The 17,638-nt window shown below is 34.1% G+C and overlaps 1 protein-coding gene across 1 annotated transcript in view; it reads right to left on the reverse strand.

Moving 5' to 3' along the window:
- Positions 1-17,638, reverse strand: part of GPR158 (G protein-coupled receptor 158) — a 358,403-nt gene that overhangs the window by 97,283 nt on the left and 243,482 nt on the right. The window contains exon 5 of the mRNA XM_045858176.1: positions 14,791-14,859. Coding sequence (XP_045714132.1) covers positions 14,791-14,859 — 69 coding nt within the window. The remainder of the gene's footprint in view (positions 1-14,790; positions 14,860-17,638) is intronic.

Genomic DNA, 17,638 nt, shown 5'->3' on the forward strand with positions numbered 1-17,638 from the left:
CAGTTTACCTTGCATACTCACATCATACACATACATGCACACAACTGCACTACATATAAATAAACTAATACTTCTGCAATGTTATGGGATTTTTTGGTATGTATTCTTTAAGGCACTCATTATGGAATCTATATTACTAATTGAAAATGTTCATATAGGTGTTATGTGTCAAAGGACATAATGAAATTAAGCAAGATGGGGAAATGCTCAGTTTTAAATGCATTCCTTTGTTGTATATCTCAGAGTCTCTAATAAGTAATGTTCACTGCGACTCCACAAGTAGAAACATTTGCCAAGTATACTTGACCTCTTCTTCTTTTAGAGCATCTTTTATTTTAGAGCATATAATGAAATGCTGTGTTTTACATCAAAAGACAAAATGTGCAACTGTTTTAAGGAAAACCCACATAAGCAGTAAAGTTTCCCAGATCCTCCTCACAAAGAACAGTAACACCTGCATGGGGGCTGCCAGTCAGGGTCACGTCCCCACTCCAGAGACTGACTGTGTAAAGTGGACAAGACCATCAAACAGGACAGTGTTTTTTCCACATTGTTGTAAGCATGATAAAAAGCACATACCGGTTACAAAAATAGAAGTATGAAGAATAAAGAAAGTCAAAACTGAATTGAAAGTAAAGTCTGGATTAATTTGTCATCCAAATACATCTACATTTGAATTAATCATATTTATATTATCTCTAAAACCTATAAATGGCACTCAAAATAAATCTCAATTTGGAATACTCAAGGATAGACAAATCATAGAGATTATATACATCTAATCCTAAATAATATTTACTTTAAATAATCTATACTATTTCTAAAGTTCCATTAATAGTGATATTTTCACAAGATATGTCTTTTCTTCATATTACAGAGATTATACCAAATACAGTAATATCAGCTTTTAGATAAATATATGACTAAAATAGACATATTAACTAACATACCTGATATTCTAGGAAAGCAATCTGTTCTCTCTCCTAAAAGTTCACATTGACGTTTCTAATTTTGGCTATATGTCCAAATGGTTCCTTTAGTCATGCTTTACCAGGATCTGGATATTTTGAAGCTGGGTTTTTATTAACATGATTCAATTAAATACTATGCCTTTATATTTTTTCCTCTTTTGTTATTTTCTTTAAGAAATGTATCTACTTTATTGAATTGTGATTCTTTAGCAACACTGTGTAGCCTGTGACATTTAAGGTATAATTTGGTATGTCAAAACATCATCTTGTCATTTTTAAAAGAATACTTGCTACCATTTTAAATAGTAAAAAACTGTTCCTCAGTTTTCTAAAATGTTTTTTTGATAGATTTGAAGAGAAAACTATTTTTTCAGAATACATAGCTACTTCCTACTCTAAACACTATTTTTCTGTTTGTAACTATTTTCTTAATTAACTCTTAAACATCTCTAAGTGTCTTTATATATTCTTACGTCAAATTGTGAATGTATAAAATTACAGAGATTAGTAAGCTGCTAATATAAATGTCTGACAATTCTGAGAGTGTTTCCCAAAGACTATTAAAGTTCTCTAAAATCACATATTCACATAAAATACATATAACCTAAAGCATACATTTGTTAGCCTTTTTATTAACCAAAAATTACTTACCAAACTTCAGAAATACCTAATACGTATGTGTCTGGGCCTGGGCAGGATAATTCAAGACACATTTTTATAAGTGGGGAGAAATAGTAATCATTGAAAAAGAGCTAGAGTTCCTGTCATGTTTTTTCCATTAGCAAAGACATTAATGCAGAAACTCTAGCAAGGGAATTACAAAGTGAACACATATTTTACTCATTTGTTTTTTACTAGAGAGCTAAAACATGCTAGCTATCACATTGCTGCAGAGGTACAATTTCTTATCTTACAACTCAAACCATCTGACTGTCCAATTCTCTACCATTGCCAGAGCCAGCATCTCCTCATTTGTTCCTGTAAAGTCATTCTCAGGGTAATTTATTATGTTCTTAGTCTACTGCCAAATCGTGGCATTTCTGCCTCCACATCATTGCTGAATATGTCCCATTAGAAATTCTTTGCAATTATAGTGGTTTATTCTCACTTTAAAATCATAATTTTTGAATCAACCTCTCCCTGTTTACTCCAAAATAGTAAGTTCTTTAGCTTCTTTTCACAGAGAAGTTGGTATTTGAGCAATGATTTAAAGAAAATGAGGGAGTTGGCATGGAGATACGTAGGTTAAGAATGTTCCAGGAAGAGGAAACAGCCAATGCCAAGGTAAGGTGCAGGGTGGGCTATTCCAGACCTGCTCTAGGAAGGGCAACACAGTCAGTATTGTTGTTGCAGAGAGAGAGGAAGAGAGTGGTAGAGCTTGAGGTCAAAGAGGTAATCAGGGTCTAGGTCATGTAAGACTATGTAGGTTATTATTCAAGTTTCTTTATTATTGGTCTAGATTCCTTTCTATCTCCCCACAGGAAAATTAGAGATAAAGATGGAGATGTAGAAAGAGAGAGACAAAAACATAAAGACAGGTATATGGCTATATATTTATATATGTGTATGTGCATGTGAGTAATTGCTTTAAGTAGAATCATATTGAAATTCAACAAATTTTTAATGTGCTGTTATGGAAAGATACAACAGACATGATCCATCTCTTGAAAGGATTATAATAAAATATTATTATAACTAAAAACATAGAGAATTTTATAAGGCATGAAAATCCATCACTAATAGTACAAGGGAAGAACCACACTCCATATGTTAATGTAGAAAGAATGTCTGAAAAGTATTCATGTATGCAAAATAATTATTTGCCAGGCACTGTTCCAGGTGCTGAAATATAGGCATGAACTTTAAATCTAATGGAAATCTAGTTGGTTGAAAATTTTTTAATTGTGTAAAAAATAAGGAAAACAAAAATCATATGGTATATATAAAGTGAAAAGGAACTTCAGGGTGAGAGCAATCAGAAGTACTATGAGGAGCAGGGTAGGCTGCAATTGAAATGGTGGGTTTTACTGAGAGGATATTTCAGCAAAGACATGAAGTGGGGAAGTTGTCACATTGATAATTGAAAGAGTGAGTTTTAGGCAAAGGAAACAGCCAGTGTAAAGGCTTTACACTGTTACTGGATAAGAGCTCATGTTACTGGATAAGAGTGAGCAAGTAGAAAAGATTAGGTGAGTAGAACTTGTAGATGTTTTAGGTCTTTAGGTTTGACTCTGAATGAACTGAGGAACTATTGCAGGTTTTGAGCAGGAGTCATAGTAGCTGAGTTAGGTTTAAAAGATTATTGGACGCTTTATTGAGAATAGACTAGGAGGCCGAGAGTGAAAAACAGACTTTTTAGAAGGTTAGCAATAATTTAATACTCAGTGGTGGTGACTCAGGCCAGGTGGAAGAAAATGGTTGGCTCTGGATATGTTTTTAAGGTAGAATCTACAGGATTCCACAATGAGTTGAACATGAGATGTGAGGAGAGGTAGAAGTCAAGAATAATTCTAAGATTTTTGTAAACTGCTGAAGATACCATGGAAAACAATGTGGCACTTCACCAAAAGTTGAACACAAAATTACCATGTGATCTAGCAAGTTCACTCCTCTGAATATAACCCAAAAACTGAAAGCAGCAGCTCAAACACATACTGGTACATTGTGTTCATGGCAGCATTATTTACAATAGCAAAAGGTAAAACAACTCAAATGCCTGTCAACAGAGGAAGGTTAACAAAAGGTGGTATATACATACAATGTAATATTATTCAGTCACAAAAGGAAATCAAATTCTGACACATGCTGTCACATGGATGAACCCTAAAACCATCATAGTAAGTAAAATAACACAGGCACAAAAAGACAAATAACATATGATTCCACTCATTTGAAACACCTGGAACAGGCAAATTCATAGAGACAGAAAGTAGAATAGAGGTTACTGAGGGCTAATAGTGAAGAATGAATGGGAAGTTATTATTTAATGGACACAGAATTTTAGTTTGGGGTGATGAAAAAGTTCTTGAAACGGATAATGGTGATAACTGCATTACATTGTGAATGTATTTAATGTCACTGAATTGGACATTTAATAATTATGTAAATGATAAGCTTATGTTGAAGTACATTTTACCACAATAAAAAAGAATTCTTATAATAAAAAATAAATAAGAACCAGAAAAGTACCAGCACAGATTCTTTGTTTAAATACTAAGAGAAGAGACAGATTTTAAAAAGGACAAAAAGAACAATCTTAACCACAAAAACTAATAAAAATTCAAATAAGTAACTCTCACAACCTCAAAGAAATTACAGAAAACATGTTCCCACTCATAAAGGTCAAAGAAAAAGATAATAGAGATGAAAGAAGAGATAAACAGAGAAAAAGATAAGATTGCCCCAAGAGAGCTGGGGAAAGGGGGAGAAGAAGAAATGCATTAGAGAGGTTAAAGGAATATTAGCATCAACTCAAGTAGAATAAAACATGATTGAGAATAGTGCAAAGTTCATGGAATAAAGGCTTATAGGAAAAATACAAAACAAAATAAAATGACAAAGATATACACATAACTAGGAACTTTAGCAGTACAGAAGAAAAAATTCAATTTATATATAATTAATGTTCCTGAAGAAAAGACAAAAAATTAAAGATATAATTTTTAAAAACTCCAGAGATGAAAGAGGTATTACATTTATATATTGAAAAATATATGATCCAAGAGAAAAAAGGGTATAGAATGCTAAATTCCAAGGTAATTCTGAGTTTAATTATTTAACTACAAAACTAAAGAATATTATTGGCATCCAGGAAGAAAGATCAAGTCATCCATAAGTGAGAGAAATCAGGCTATTTCAAGAGCTGGAAATATTCAGACAATGAATACAAAGTTCAGAGCAATAGGAAGTGTGTCTTGAAATATTTATAGCCAAGGAAGTTATTCTTAACATATTAGGACAATGGGTAGATATTCTCAAGCATATAAGAACTCACAAACAAAACAAATCATTCCTTCACAAAACACCTGTTAACAAAAACTAAGGGACAAATCAAAATGAGAGCTGAAGAATGAAGAAGCCTGATACACGTGTTAGTGGAAAACATTAAATCTATTAAATATAAAACTATGGGTGAACAACTATGTGAATTATGGTTTCAAAATTGCATATCATGTAATACTATAACCTTTAACAATTAAAAATTATTAACTAATAAAAATCAAAGTGGGACGAGGGGGCAAAAAAAACTACTTGAGTTCTATTTCTTAGCTGATATAGCTGAAATCAAGTGATACTGTCTTAATATAAAACATATAGCTAAGTAAAAAATAAATTAAGCCAACTTTGTAAACATTTTATAATCTTTATTAACTTTAGAAAGGTCTTTTAGAACTAACAATGATTATTGTAAAGATTCATTTATCTAAAAAATAAGAAATAGCTTCCTTTTCACTTCAGCTTTTTGGTGAAAATAATGATTACAATTAATATTGTTATTAAAAACCTCATATTCTTATCTGTATCTCAATTAAACCATCTGTCCATTTTCTATTTCAATATGTACAGATACAGATGCATAAATAACCAAACATATACAATGATTATTTCTGGATGATGGTCTTTTATCTTTGGTTGTCTTTTATCTTTTTTTTTTTTTTTCAATTTTGTTTAATGTTGGGAACTGCCCTGCCTGGTTTCAGAAACTGTAACCCCTCATGGCTAAGGCTGAGTAGAAAGACCTTGGGACTATAGGAAACAAAGTTTATCTTCCTTGTAGGAGCACCCCTCTGCCCCCTTTCTCTTTACCCTGCTTTGCCCCTGGCGGATGACTGGTTAGCCAATGACCAGTAAGATGCCTCAAAGGAGGGGTGACCTAAGACAGGCATGGTTGCAAAAGGGCCCTCAGGGATGGACTTGGGGGGCTATAGAAAAAAAGGGGTGATGGACCCTTGCCTCTTGGCTTTGACATAGCCTGAGTCCTCATTTTGTTTGCCAGAAGTCTCCTAATCTCTTGGCTACCTTACTTTCTCTGCCTGACTTAAGCCTGAAACAATGACAGAGGGCAGTGCAGTTCTGTGCTGGAAAGGGCAGGTTTCCTAGAGTGATCAAGTCTAAGAAAGAATGCATAAAATTCTGTGAAACCTGCTTTGCTAATACCCTCAATTTAAATGATAAGGGTCCAAGCTTGAAATGAGTTTGTTCTCCAGTTTTATGGCCCTTTGGCTATCTGACCCTGACTCAAAATAAGCCCTCAGAGTTATTTGAATGTTATCTATTTGATCATTACTGCCTGACAATGATTGATGAGCTTTCCATAGATGCCCTGTATTCCTGTGCAAATTAAACCCACTAAAAGCCTGTCCAGGCAAGGGTCAGGGCTGGCCCCCTCCTTCACTGACAGAGCGGCTGTGTCATCCCTTTTTCTCCACAGGATTTCTGTAGTCTGTGTGAATTTGTCTTGTCTCATCCATAATGCCTCAAACACTGCAGGCCGGTGTCTGCATCAGTTCTAGTTCATAATGTGTAATTATTATATTTCACAAAAATAACAAAGTGTATTTAAAGAGGCATATAGTTTAATTGGTGTTTATTTTAGCAAAGATGGAAACAGTGTTTCTTTTCAATGAAAAACTAAAGCCAGAGGTCCAATTTTCAAGTCTTCAAGGTTCTTACAGTTTATTAAAATTCTTTTAGCCATCTATGTCCCTTTTGGAGAAGTGTCTATTCAGGTCCTTTTCCCATTTTTTTTTCTTTTTTTAATTGTATTTTTTCCATTATCATTTATCCCACTTATACCTTCTTCCACCTTTACCCATACCCCTCACCCCCAAAATCACCAGATTGTGTCCCTGTCCATGAGTCCTTTTTCCTTTTTGCTAGAATCCTCTACCTCATAAACTTACCCCGTTCCCCAGAGCTATCAGCCTGCTCTCTGTCTATGAGTCTGTCTCTCTTTTGCTTGTTAGTTTAGTTTGCTCATTAGATTCCACATATGAGTGAAATTGTATGGTATTTGTCTTTCTCTGACTGGCTTGTTTCACTTAGCATAATGTTCTCCAGGTCCACCCACACTGGCACAAATGGAAATTTTTCTTCCTTTTTACTTTGCCCATTTTTTAATTGGATTGTTTGTGGGGTTTTTATTTTTGGTGTTGAATTTTTTAAGTTCTTTATAAGTTTTGGGGATTACCCCTTACCATATGTATCATTGGCTAATATGGTCCCCCATTCATGGGGTTGTGTTCATTTTGTTGATGTTTTTCTTTGATGTGCAAAAACTTTTTAGTTTTATGTAGTCCCACTGACCTATTATTTCTTTCGTTTCCCTAGCCTGAGGAGATATATCAGAAAAAGATATTGCTATGAGAAATATCCAAGATTTTATAGCCCATGTTTTTCTTCTAGGAGTTTTATGTTTTATCATAAATGAATTTATAAATTTTTTTTTCTGCATCTGTTGATATGACCATGTGATTTTTAACCTTCATTCTCTTTATGTGGTATATCACATTTATTGGTGTGCAGATACTATACCAACCTTGCATCCCTAGAATAGACATTTCTCCAAAGAGGGTATATATATATACCTCTCTCTCTCTCTCTCTCTCTCTCTCTATATATATATATATATATATATATATATATATATATACACACACACACATATATATAGACATATGAAAAGATGCTCAATATCATTAATTATCAAAGAAATTAAAAAGGAAACCACAATGATGTTTCACTTCCCACCTGTCAGAATGCCTACAATCAATAAATCAACAAATAAGTGTTGGTGAGGATAAAGTGAAAAGGAAACCCTTGTGCACTGTTGGTGGGAATGCAGATTGATGCAGCCACTGTGGAAAACAGTATGGAGCTTCCTCACAAAATTAAAACTGAACTTCCATATGACCCAGTGATTCCACTTCTGGGAATATATCCAAAGAAACCCAAAACACCAATTCAAAAGAATATATGCACCCCTATGTTCCCTGTAGCATTATTTACAATAGCCAAAATTTGTAAGTAACCCAAGTACCCATAAGTAGATAAGTGAATAAAAAAGCTGTGGTACATTTACACAATGGAATGCTACTTGGACATAGAAAAAGAAATCTTACCTTTTTCAATAGCAGGAAAGGACCTGGAACATACTGTGCTAAGTGAAATAAGCCAGTCAGAGAAAGACAAGTACCATATGATTTCACTTTTATGTGGAATCTAAGGAACACAATAAACTAACAAACAAAATAGAAACAGACTCATAGATACATAAATCAGACTGACAGCTGTCAGAGGGGAGGGCAGTTGAAGGGCTGGGTGAAAAGGTGTGGGGATTAATGAAAAACCCATAGGACCCATAGACAGACAACAGTATGGTGATTTCCAGAGATAAAGAGAGATGAGGGAGGTAGGAGAGGGTATAGGAAGGATAAATAGTGATGGAAGGAGACTTGACTTTGGGTGGTAAACACACAATAGGGTATAGAGATGACGTACTATAAAATTGTACAACCAAAATATATACATAATTCTATTACCCAATGTCACCAGAATTCAATAAACATTTTTAAAAACTCTTTTAGCTAAAGAAGAATTAACAGTCAATCCCTGACACATCACTGATCCAAGACCCCTAACCAAATACTGTAGAATATGCATACCAGATAGCCTCTGTGCCTTACCTGTACGCAACCACTCCACCAACAATCTGACTTCTCTTTAGTGGACGGATAGGGAAGAGGAGCACAGAAACTAGTGGATAAGTGCAACTGCACAGGCTACAGGATATTTACAACCATTTCCTTTATTCTTCTAACCTACCTTATCAAAGAGAGCAAAATGTCTTCTCCTCACAGTCTTCAAACTCCCTTGAATAAATGGGTCTAGTTCCTTGATATTTTTTGATCTCTATATTTTAGCTAAAATTCATGAAATCCTCTAGCAATTTGGGGATTAAGTGTCTTCTATTCCCATACTCTCTGAACTACCTTGTCATGAAACAACTACTGTTTTCCTGATAGTATTTTTAGCCCATGAGTATTGAACTTACCTTCCAGTTTTTTCTCTCTTTTGCTCTGGTATCAATCCAAATAGACCTAATGTCACCAAGTAGATAAACCTAAGGGTGAAATTTTAGACTTGACGAGAAATCTTATTAAAAAATCTCCTTATGAGTTATTCTTTGATAACTGAGGTCTGAGAAACATGGCATAGTTGTAAATTTGGGACATTTCTTCCCTATTTTTGTCACAATGGATATGAGTCTGTCTCAGAACTGAATTGCTATCATTTCTCCCTAAAAGGAAATGGCTCTTTGGAGAAAAGGCTGATCCCAGGGTTGGGATGGGAAAAGTATATTCTGTTGTACTAGAAAGCAGGAAGTACTCAAGGAATGAGTCATATCAAAAGAATGCAGGGGCTAGTCTGAACAGGCTCCTACTGGGTTAATTTGAGAATCAAAATAATAACAATAATGGGTTAAAATCCTGGCTGCTTTAGCTATAGTCTCATGGTTTCGCTCTCCATCCCCACTTTTAACTCTTTTTCCTTTAATTCTTTCCCTTTATGCTCTAGGCATGAAAGCAATATGCTCTTGTTTTTCCTCTGCTTCTGGATGATGCACGTGTTCTACATTGGAGTAAAAAAATATGATTTTTAGCTTTAGGTTTTGGGGTGATCATAGAAAAAGTTGTCTCTTAACTGACTGGAGTTCTGCACCACTGAAAACAACCTGTTATGGGGTTATTCATTTGGTTGAAAAAAGTGTCATTTTTGTAGGTAAAACTGTTGAATATCATATTGTTCAACAACATAGTTCAGCCAACCTTACAGGAGTTTTATATTGGGACTCAGAGCCAAACCTCAAGAAATCTTAAATTGTTACTTGTGCCTTTTATTTCCTAGATGATAAATGGTGACTGACCACAGACCTTCTGACTACACTGCATAATGCCATCTGAATCTTACATCCATGCCATCTATCAGAAGTACTGTCACAGAGTGAAGAGTGAAGACAGTGGTGGACCAGGAGTCAAAAGACTCAATTCTATTCTTAAGACTCTCACTACCTAGTGAGAAAAGTTGGATGAGGTGCAACATCTCTCAGCCTGTTTCAGTTGCAAAACAGTGGTTGAATAAAGACTAGGTTGTCTCTGCTGTTCCTTCCAGTTCTAATATTTTACAATAATTTTCCAGGACCTGAAGAGGTAGGAGTTGGGACAAGTTCTGTATATACTTAACTATATTTATAAATGTACTGGTGTCCTTTAGAGACACATCAGCCAACCATGCAGATAATCAAGGTTGAAGGGAAAAATCTACATTAGCAGAAACCCTTGGTTTTAGTCAAGTCAAAAGCAAAATTCCAGACTTCATATTACTTAATACATTTTACAACTCTACAAAAGTTAATTTTTGTGTAATTTAACAAGAAAAATGTACTTTGGTTGATTTTTAAAGTTCTTTTTACTTTGTTTTATAAATTTTATGAAAGTTTTAAGTGATTGTGGAGACTACAATCACTTAATTGTTCACAAATGTATGGACTTCAAATCATGAGTCACTTGAGAATCTGTAAGAAATGTTTCAAATCCTTTGGTTCTGTGCTATCCAATTATAACAATGCTAAATTTAGTAAGATTTTGATTTGTCCTCATCTGCACAGTGATGATAATGTCTAATTTGGACTTTTCAATATAAGCATTGTTACAAAATTGTCTGTAGTCTAATATTGCTTAGAAAGGGCAAAAATAACCTTAATTCCTGCAAATCTGAACAATATGCAGCCTAAAAAGAAAAGGCTCATTGCATAACAACTCAGTAGAACAGTGACTATCCCCACAGCCTCCTTCCACGGAGTTACCCAGCCCTAAAAATAATTCTGCTTTATTCAAGTATACTTTTTTTTCAAAAACAGTAACCCCCAGTAAAACTTTCATGAGCAATTTGGTATAGATCATTCCATGAACAAAGAAAGTAGTTAAGAGATTTAATGAGTTAGAAATGTACAGGTCACATTTACACTGTCAAATAATTAGAACTTTTGTCTATATTAGGTTTACTCTAATCATCTTTATTGATTAATATAGAGATCCTCCTTGTAAAAAAAAATCAAGCCAAAAGCTATAAATTTAAACCCAAGGAAACCAAAGAACCCTGAATAACCAAGTTAGTCTTCTTGTCAGGAATGCTTCATGCACGTACACTCATGCATGTCACGTATACACACCCTATGTAGACAGACTTTCCTGTCAATTTCTGAGATGTCATCAACTCATCCTCTCACCTGAAATAAAATTGCTTTCCAGACTCAACCAATAGTATATCTTAACCTCCTTTCTCCCCCTATATCTTATGCTACATCCAAAATCTTTATTAATTTGGCCCTTTCTATCTTCAGAGAACAGACATTAATCTTATTGAAACCAAGGTACACAGTAAGAATTTGAGAGCTACACATTAATATCTCAAGCAGTTACAGAGAGAATTTATATTGTAAAAGATGAAATAGAAAGCTAGTTAAGCATAAAGTCAACATAATAAGGTATCCTAATGTTTCTGGGACAAAATTGTTTTGGTAAGTTTTCTGTTTTTTTTTTTTTTCTCTCAGACACATTACAATTATCAAGCATAAATGCTATCTTTTTATCCCTTTGAAGTTTCCATTTTTCTCTGTATCTGATATCATCATAGATACAGGTATATCAGGTATATTTTAAAACTGGATTCCAGTCAATGAAAGGATCTCTAATAATTGCCTTGAACATTCAGTAGCTTAATATTTACTATTTTTTGAAATGTCCTTTTCTACAGTACTTCTTCCATGTAAAAGGCTTTAAAATTCTTCTATAGACTTTAGATACATGCTCATTAATATGACCACTTAATCTGAATGAATAGGAATCATACATAAAAATAAACCAAACTGTAAACCTCAAAATAACATTAAAAAGTGTTTTTATTGACTAACTGCAAGCACTGCATAAGTAATAAGGACCATCATTCTTAGGCTTTCACAATCAAGCCGATTCTTTGATGGTTACGTCCACAGGGTAAAAGTCACTAGTTTAGGGTACAGATCTAAGTGTATCCAGTATAGCCTCATTCATAAGACCACTGCATACTGACTGCACTTTGGCTACAGTGACAGGCACTGAGTAAGTGTTGCAGACACAACAGTGAGCAAAATGGAAACAGGCCCTTCCTTTCACAGAACTACAAATTGTTTAGAAGAATGACACCGATCAAATATTTGCCCTTTAGAGTATATAGTTACAAAATGAGATAAGTGTTGTCAAGAAAAAGAGCAAGATTCCATGAGAAGTTATTATAAGGAATTTGACTCAGGTTGGGGGTGTCAAGAAAAACTTTCCTGAGAAAGTGATACTTAAGTAAATTCTAAGGGATGACTAGATGTTAATTAGGCAAAGGAATTAGTGAGAAGGGGTAAAGAAAAGTAAGAGAAAGACTTTAAAACTGAAGGGAAGGCATGTGAAAAGTTCCCATGACAAGAAGCATATTAGTTTCCTATTGTTGCTATAACATATTACTTCAAATTTAGTGGCCAAAGCAACACAGATTTATTATCATATGGTTCTGGAGGTCAGAAGTCTGAAATGGATCATGGAGCTAAAATCACAGTGTTCCTTGTAAAGGCTTAAGGAAGAATTTGTTTCCTTGCTTAATCCAGCTTCTACAGGTTGCCACATTCCTTGTCTTACGGCATGGGTGTCAAACTCATTTTCACCGGGGGCCACATCAGCCTTGAAGTTGCCTTCAAAGTACCAAAATAATTTTAGGACTGTATAAATGTAACTACTCCTTAACTGTTAAGGAGTTGAAATTACATTTGGCCCTTTGAAGGCAACCACAAGGCTGATGTGGCCCCCTGGTGAAAATGAGTTTGACACTCCTGGCTTATAGCCTCCTTCATCCATCTTCAAAGCCAGAATTAGCCAGCCCAATTTTTTCATGAAGCTATCTCTTTGGTTCTCTTACTTCTGCTTTTCTGTTTCACTTATATCCTCCAGCCAATCCAGATAATCCAGGATAATCTATACATCATGAAATCCTTAATTAATCACATTTGCAATGTCCCATTTAGCATGTAAGGTACCATATTCACAGGTTCCAAGGATTAGAACTGTGGATGTCTTTAAGGAGCCATTATTGTGGTCACCATAAGAGAACCATGTTTCATTTAATAATTGAAAAAAGGTCAGGGTGCTGAGTGCATAAAGTGAGGAAAAAAGTGGTATTGGATGAGGCTGGAGAGGTGGGCAAAGGCCACATTATTTATAACATCATAAACCATGTCAAGAGTTTTTAATCTTTATTCTAAGAACACTGGGAAGCTATAAAAGTGGGGACAGATTAAACCTGGTATTTTAAAATATCTTTCTGGCCACTGGGTAAAAAAGGCATTTTAAAATAGCATAGGTTCAGGAAAAAGATGATAGCAACACCAACAACAGATGATTAAGATTATTATTCAAGTCACTAAAGTCATTTCAGATCATTCACTTTCTAATTGGGTAGTTCTATGACTTCGGTTAAATACCTGCCTGGTAGTTCTATGGGGAAGATGAAACATTATGGTTCACAGCACGCCACTCATACAGGAACAGTACCAGGCATGCAAGGTAGTCTTTGTGTTATTATATTGTTTCTACTGTTACTGTGTAGAACGCTATGCTAGTAAATAAGAAAACTTATTTAATAAAATAAATATGTATAATGGATAAAATAAATCAATATAAAAATAATGTAATTTGATTAAAAAAGTAAACACTTATTGTACTTAAATAAATTTCTATTTTTAAGAAGAAATAAAAAATGTAACTCAGGAAGTAGAAAACCAGAATAAATTAAGAATGCTTGTGAACACTGAGTGAGGGAAGAGAATTTGAAGGTGATGGAGGGTATGGGAACCGAATCATGTTGAGCTTTTGAGGCCATTCTAAGAATTTTGGCCTTCACTGTAAGTAAAATGGGGAAACTTTGGAGAGTTTGAGAAGAAGAATGCCATAGTCTAACTTTGGTGTTAGACTGATATTTTGAAAGTAGACAGATTGTAGGGGTAAGCATGAAGGAAGAGAATGATGTTTCATTCCCTGGATTTGGTAGGTGTCTTTCTTAAGTGCCTCTGCAATATCCTGCCCTTACTATAGGCTTAGCTTTTTGTCACATTGTATTATAATTTTCTGTAATTATTCATTTCCCTCTTTAAATTGTAAGTTTCTTGAGAGAGAAATCAAGTTTATCTTCTCACCCTGAATTTCTAGAAACTAGCATAGTGCTTGACATACAATCACTGCTGAATACAAACTGGTTGCATTAAATTAGTAAAATCAGGCAGAAAATGCTACTAGTGAGATAGGGAGAGTCTGTTGTGATTATCTATGCCACTAGCACCACACATATATTTATTTTATTATGCTTGTTTTTCTATGTAATTATTTGTAATTTTCCAGCATTAACTAGTTGATGTTTCTCATGGTTCTGATTTAAGGACAGGGGAAAAGAAGGAGGAAATGAACATTGATAAGTGTATAACCAAGCATGACTTCCATATGGTAGTTCACTGAAGCATTTAACTCTCCTTACAAATTTGGAAAGAAATGTATTTCTTTCCAAGCTCTGTTTTACAAGAGGAAACCACAGTTTAGAAATGCTAAGTAACTTATCAAAGGTTACCCAAAAGGTAAGAGCCAGGGTTGAAATATCTGTAAAGCCCTCATTTCTCAACCTATATATAAATAGATTATAAACAACATAAAATAAATGGATACTTTTAAAATACAAATATGTTCCTTACCGGAAAGTATAGAAGCAGAGACCCAAAAAGGATTGTTTCCAACAGGATAAGGCCCGATGCCCTGATGCTCTAGAAAACAAAATGAAAATGTCATTGTTAGGCTTACATTTCTAGACATGGGAGAATTTATGTTATTGAGACAATGGCTCAACCAGTTGATCAGCATTCTGTGAAGGAAAATAAATGAAAACTGGCTCACATTAGACAGGAGAACTTAACTACAACACGAACAACAACCAACTACAAAGGTAATGGCAAACTTAGTATTGACAGTGCCTTCATGGAATTTTATTCTCTAAAATTTGAATCATTGAACAGACTAAACATCTGAGAACACTATCTAGAAAATCCTTTCAATCCAACCAATTCACAGACACAGGAGATTTTGACTGTATTCCTGAAACACCAACTACAAGTGTATATTGAATTCTATCCCTAAGCCATTTCACAAATATCTGCATAATGGTTTGAGTGAATAAAACAAACATATGCTCAAGATCTTGTCATCTCAGTGATAAAATATAGTGCCCAAACTCACTAACAGAGCTCCACTATGTAAATAATAGAAATCACATTAAATAGCAGAGGAATCTCACCTTGTAAACATGCTTAAACTATTCTCAACTCAAAATTCAAAAGAATCCATTGATTTTCAAATAAATTTCCTGAATATCTAAGTTTGCTAAGATGTTTTATTAGACTCAAACTAGCATTATCTTCCCAAAACAAAATGCTTAGAGAAATAAGCGGCAAGAAATAAAACCAAATAATCAATTTTCTACCCTAATAATAAATTTTATTTTGACTAGTGTTAATATCAATATGGGGTAAATATACTGACCAAGAATACAAACATAAAAACAGGTTGTTCGAGAGACCCAATGTTTTCACTAAATACAACATAAAATATATATACCAATTACATCTGGTGCAAATATGTCGCTTAATAGGAAAATAATTTGAAGTAGTAGCAATTAGTTTTTTAACAACAAAAGAAGCAGAAAAACCAATCTACGAGAGTCCATTACTTAGAAAGAAATATTAGCTAAATGGATAGCCAGAGAAAGAAAATTCTATTCCTTTTCCAAAATCCTGTTATGACATTGTTAATGTACAGTAATTACTTAATGTAATCTCTGAAAAGAACTCAGGGCTTTTATTAATTTAAGAATTTGGGGATGGAAAAACAAGTTTAGTCAGTGAACAGACTTGAATATTCAAGTGGCTTCTCACTATTGGTCATTATTTTAGCTAGCATTTACTGAAAAGATCATTTCTATCAGCAAGACTTGAAGTGGGTTCTGTGATGGCAGAATTTCCAAGATGGCAAATTCTATTCATACCTAATTGTGACTAACCTATGATTTATTTTTAAAACTTTCCAAGAAAATGACACTGAGAGTAAGAGTCCAAAATGCTACAGAAGATTGCTTGTAAGACAATCTATAATGTTTGAAAAAAAGGGATATGAAAAGAAGCCTCAAGGCTTACTGGAAATAGCAAATTTTGCAGTTAACTTCATCTCAGTTTGAATTATAAAAAAACTACTTAGAGTTAGGCTATTTTGAAATTCAATGGCCTCACCCATAAAATGGATTTCTTAATCTTGCCTTATTAAATCTGACAGTATAAAGGCATATATATTGATAAAATATAAAGTATACAAAGTGGCAAGCATCATGCCAGATACTTAAGGAGGTATTTATTATTCTAGGTAGAAAACAGCACCCAGATGAAAAATTTGAAAACCACAGAGGAATAAATAAATAGTAGTCAAAATTTTTTAATGCTGGAATACAAAATGACCCTAGAGGCCTAGAGGAGCAAAAAGCCTTGGGTAGGGGACTCAGCAATTCTTTCTTTAGGGCCAGTAGGTTCTTAGCTGTGTTACAGCCATAGGAGCCACATAACACCTCTGGTAGTGGAGCATGCTTTTCTGTATTCTCAGGGCAAATAACCTGTCTCCTTTTCATTTGGAAATGTTGAGCAATCTTCTTAACATTTCATTGCCTTTTTCCTGGCTGGGCAGAAGAGCCTATAATTTCAAATTATAAGCTGAAATTCCACTGAGTAGTTCCATAATCAAATGGAAGGCCTATTAAAAAGTGTGGAAATTTCCTTTCAAAATATTCTTGGGCAGAGCTGGCTGCATGGCCTCATAGAATGAGTGGATATCTAATAAGTAACACTTTCCTTAGGGATAAAGAAAACCTCATGCCTCCTGAAATATTTCCCCATTTTCTTATTGGTACTGGAAATTCTTTTAACTACAACAAAGGCTTTTATTTTTGTACTTGGTGCCAAGGATAAATATGTAACTAATACACTGAATTCATTTCAAAGTGAAGAACTGGAATCCTTTCCTTACAATTGAAGTTATATGATAGGAAGGGGAGAGGAGGCACTAAGTATGTATGGGAGAGCTGAAGGATTGAAAAATGTAGATGAATGTGTGAGAAAAAAAATCAAAATAATAAAGGCATCTCCTTTGCAGTTCTGTCCGAGACACAAGTGGTAGTATGGAACTCTCTTTAACCAGAGTTACTAACAGGGAAACTTGAAAAACTTTCTTGAAGATGAACAACAATATACAGTATTATACTACTTATATAAAACATATACACACAAATCAACACAATAAATTTTCTCTAGATATATACAAATATATCAATATGGGTCTGGAAGATACATATCAAACTGATAACCACATTTTTTTTCCTAGAGGAGTGAATAGATTTGGAAATATTCTGTATATATTTTAATTTCTTTTGAGGTATAACCATACATTGCTGCATAATATACATGTTAATAATTAAATAAATAAAATAAAAAGAACTCATCTAAAATG

The sequence above is a fragment of the Phyllostomus hastatus genome, unplaced genomic scaffold (assembly GCF_019186645.2).
Source record: "Phyllostomus hastatus isolate PE091 unplaced genomic scaffold, TTU_PhHast_1.1 phas_scaffold_1674, whole genome shotgun sequence".
NCBI lineage: Eukaryota > Metazoa > Chordata > Mammalia > Chiroptera > Phyllostomidae > Phyllostomus > Phyllostomus hastatus.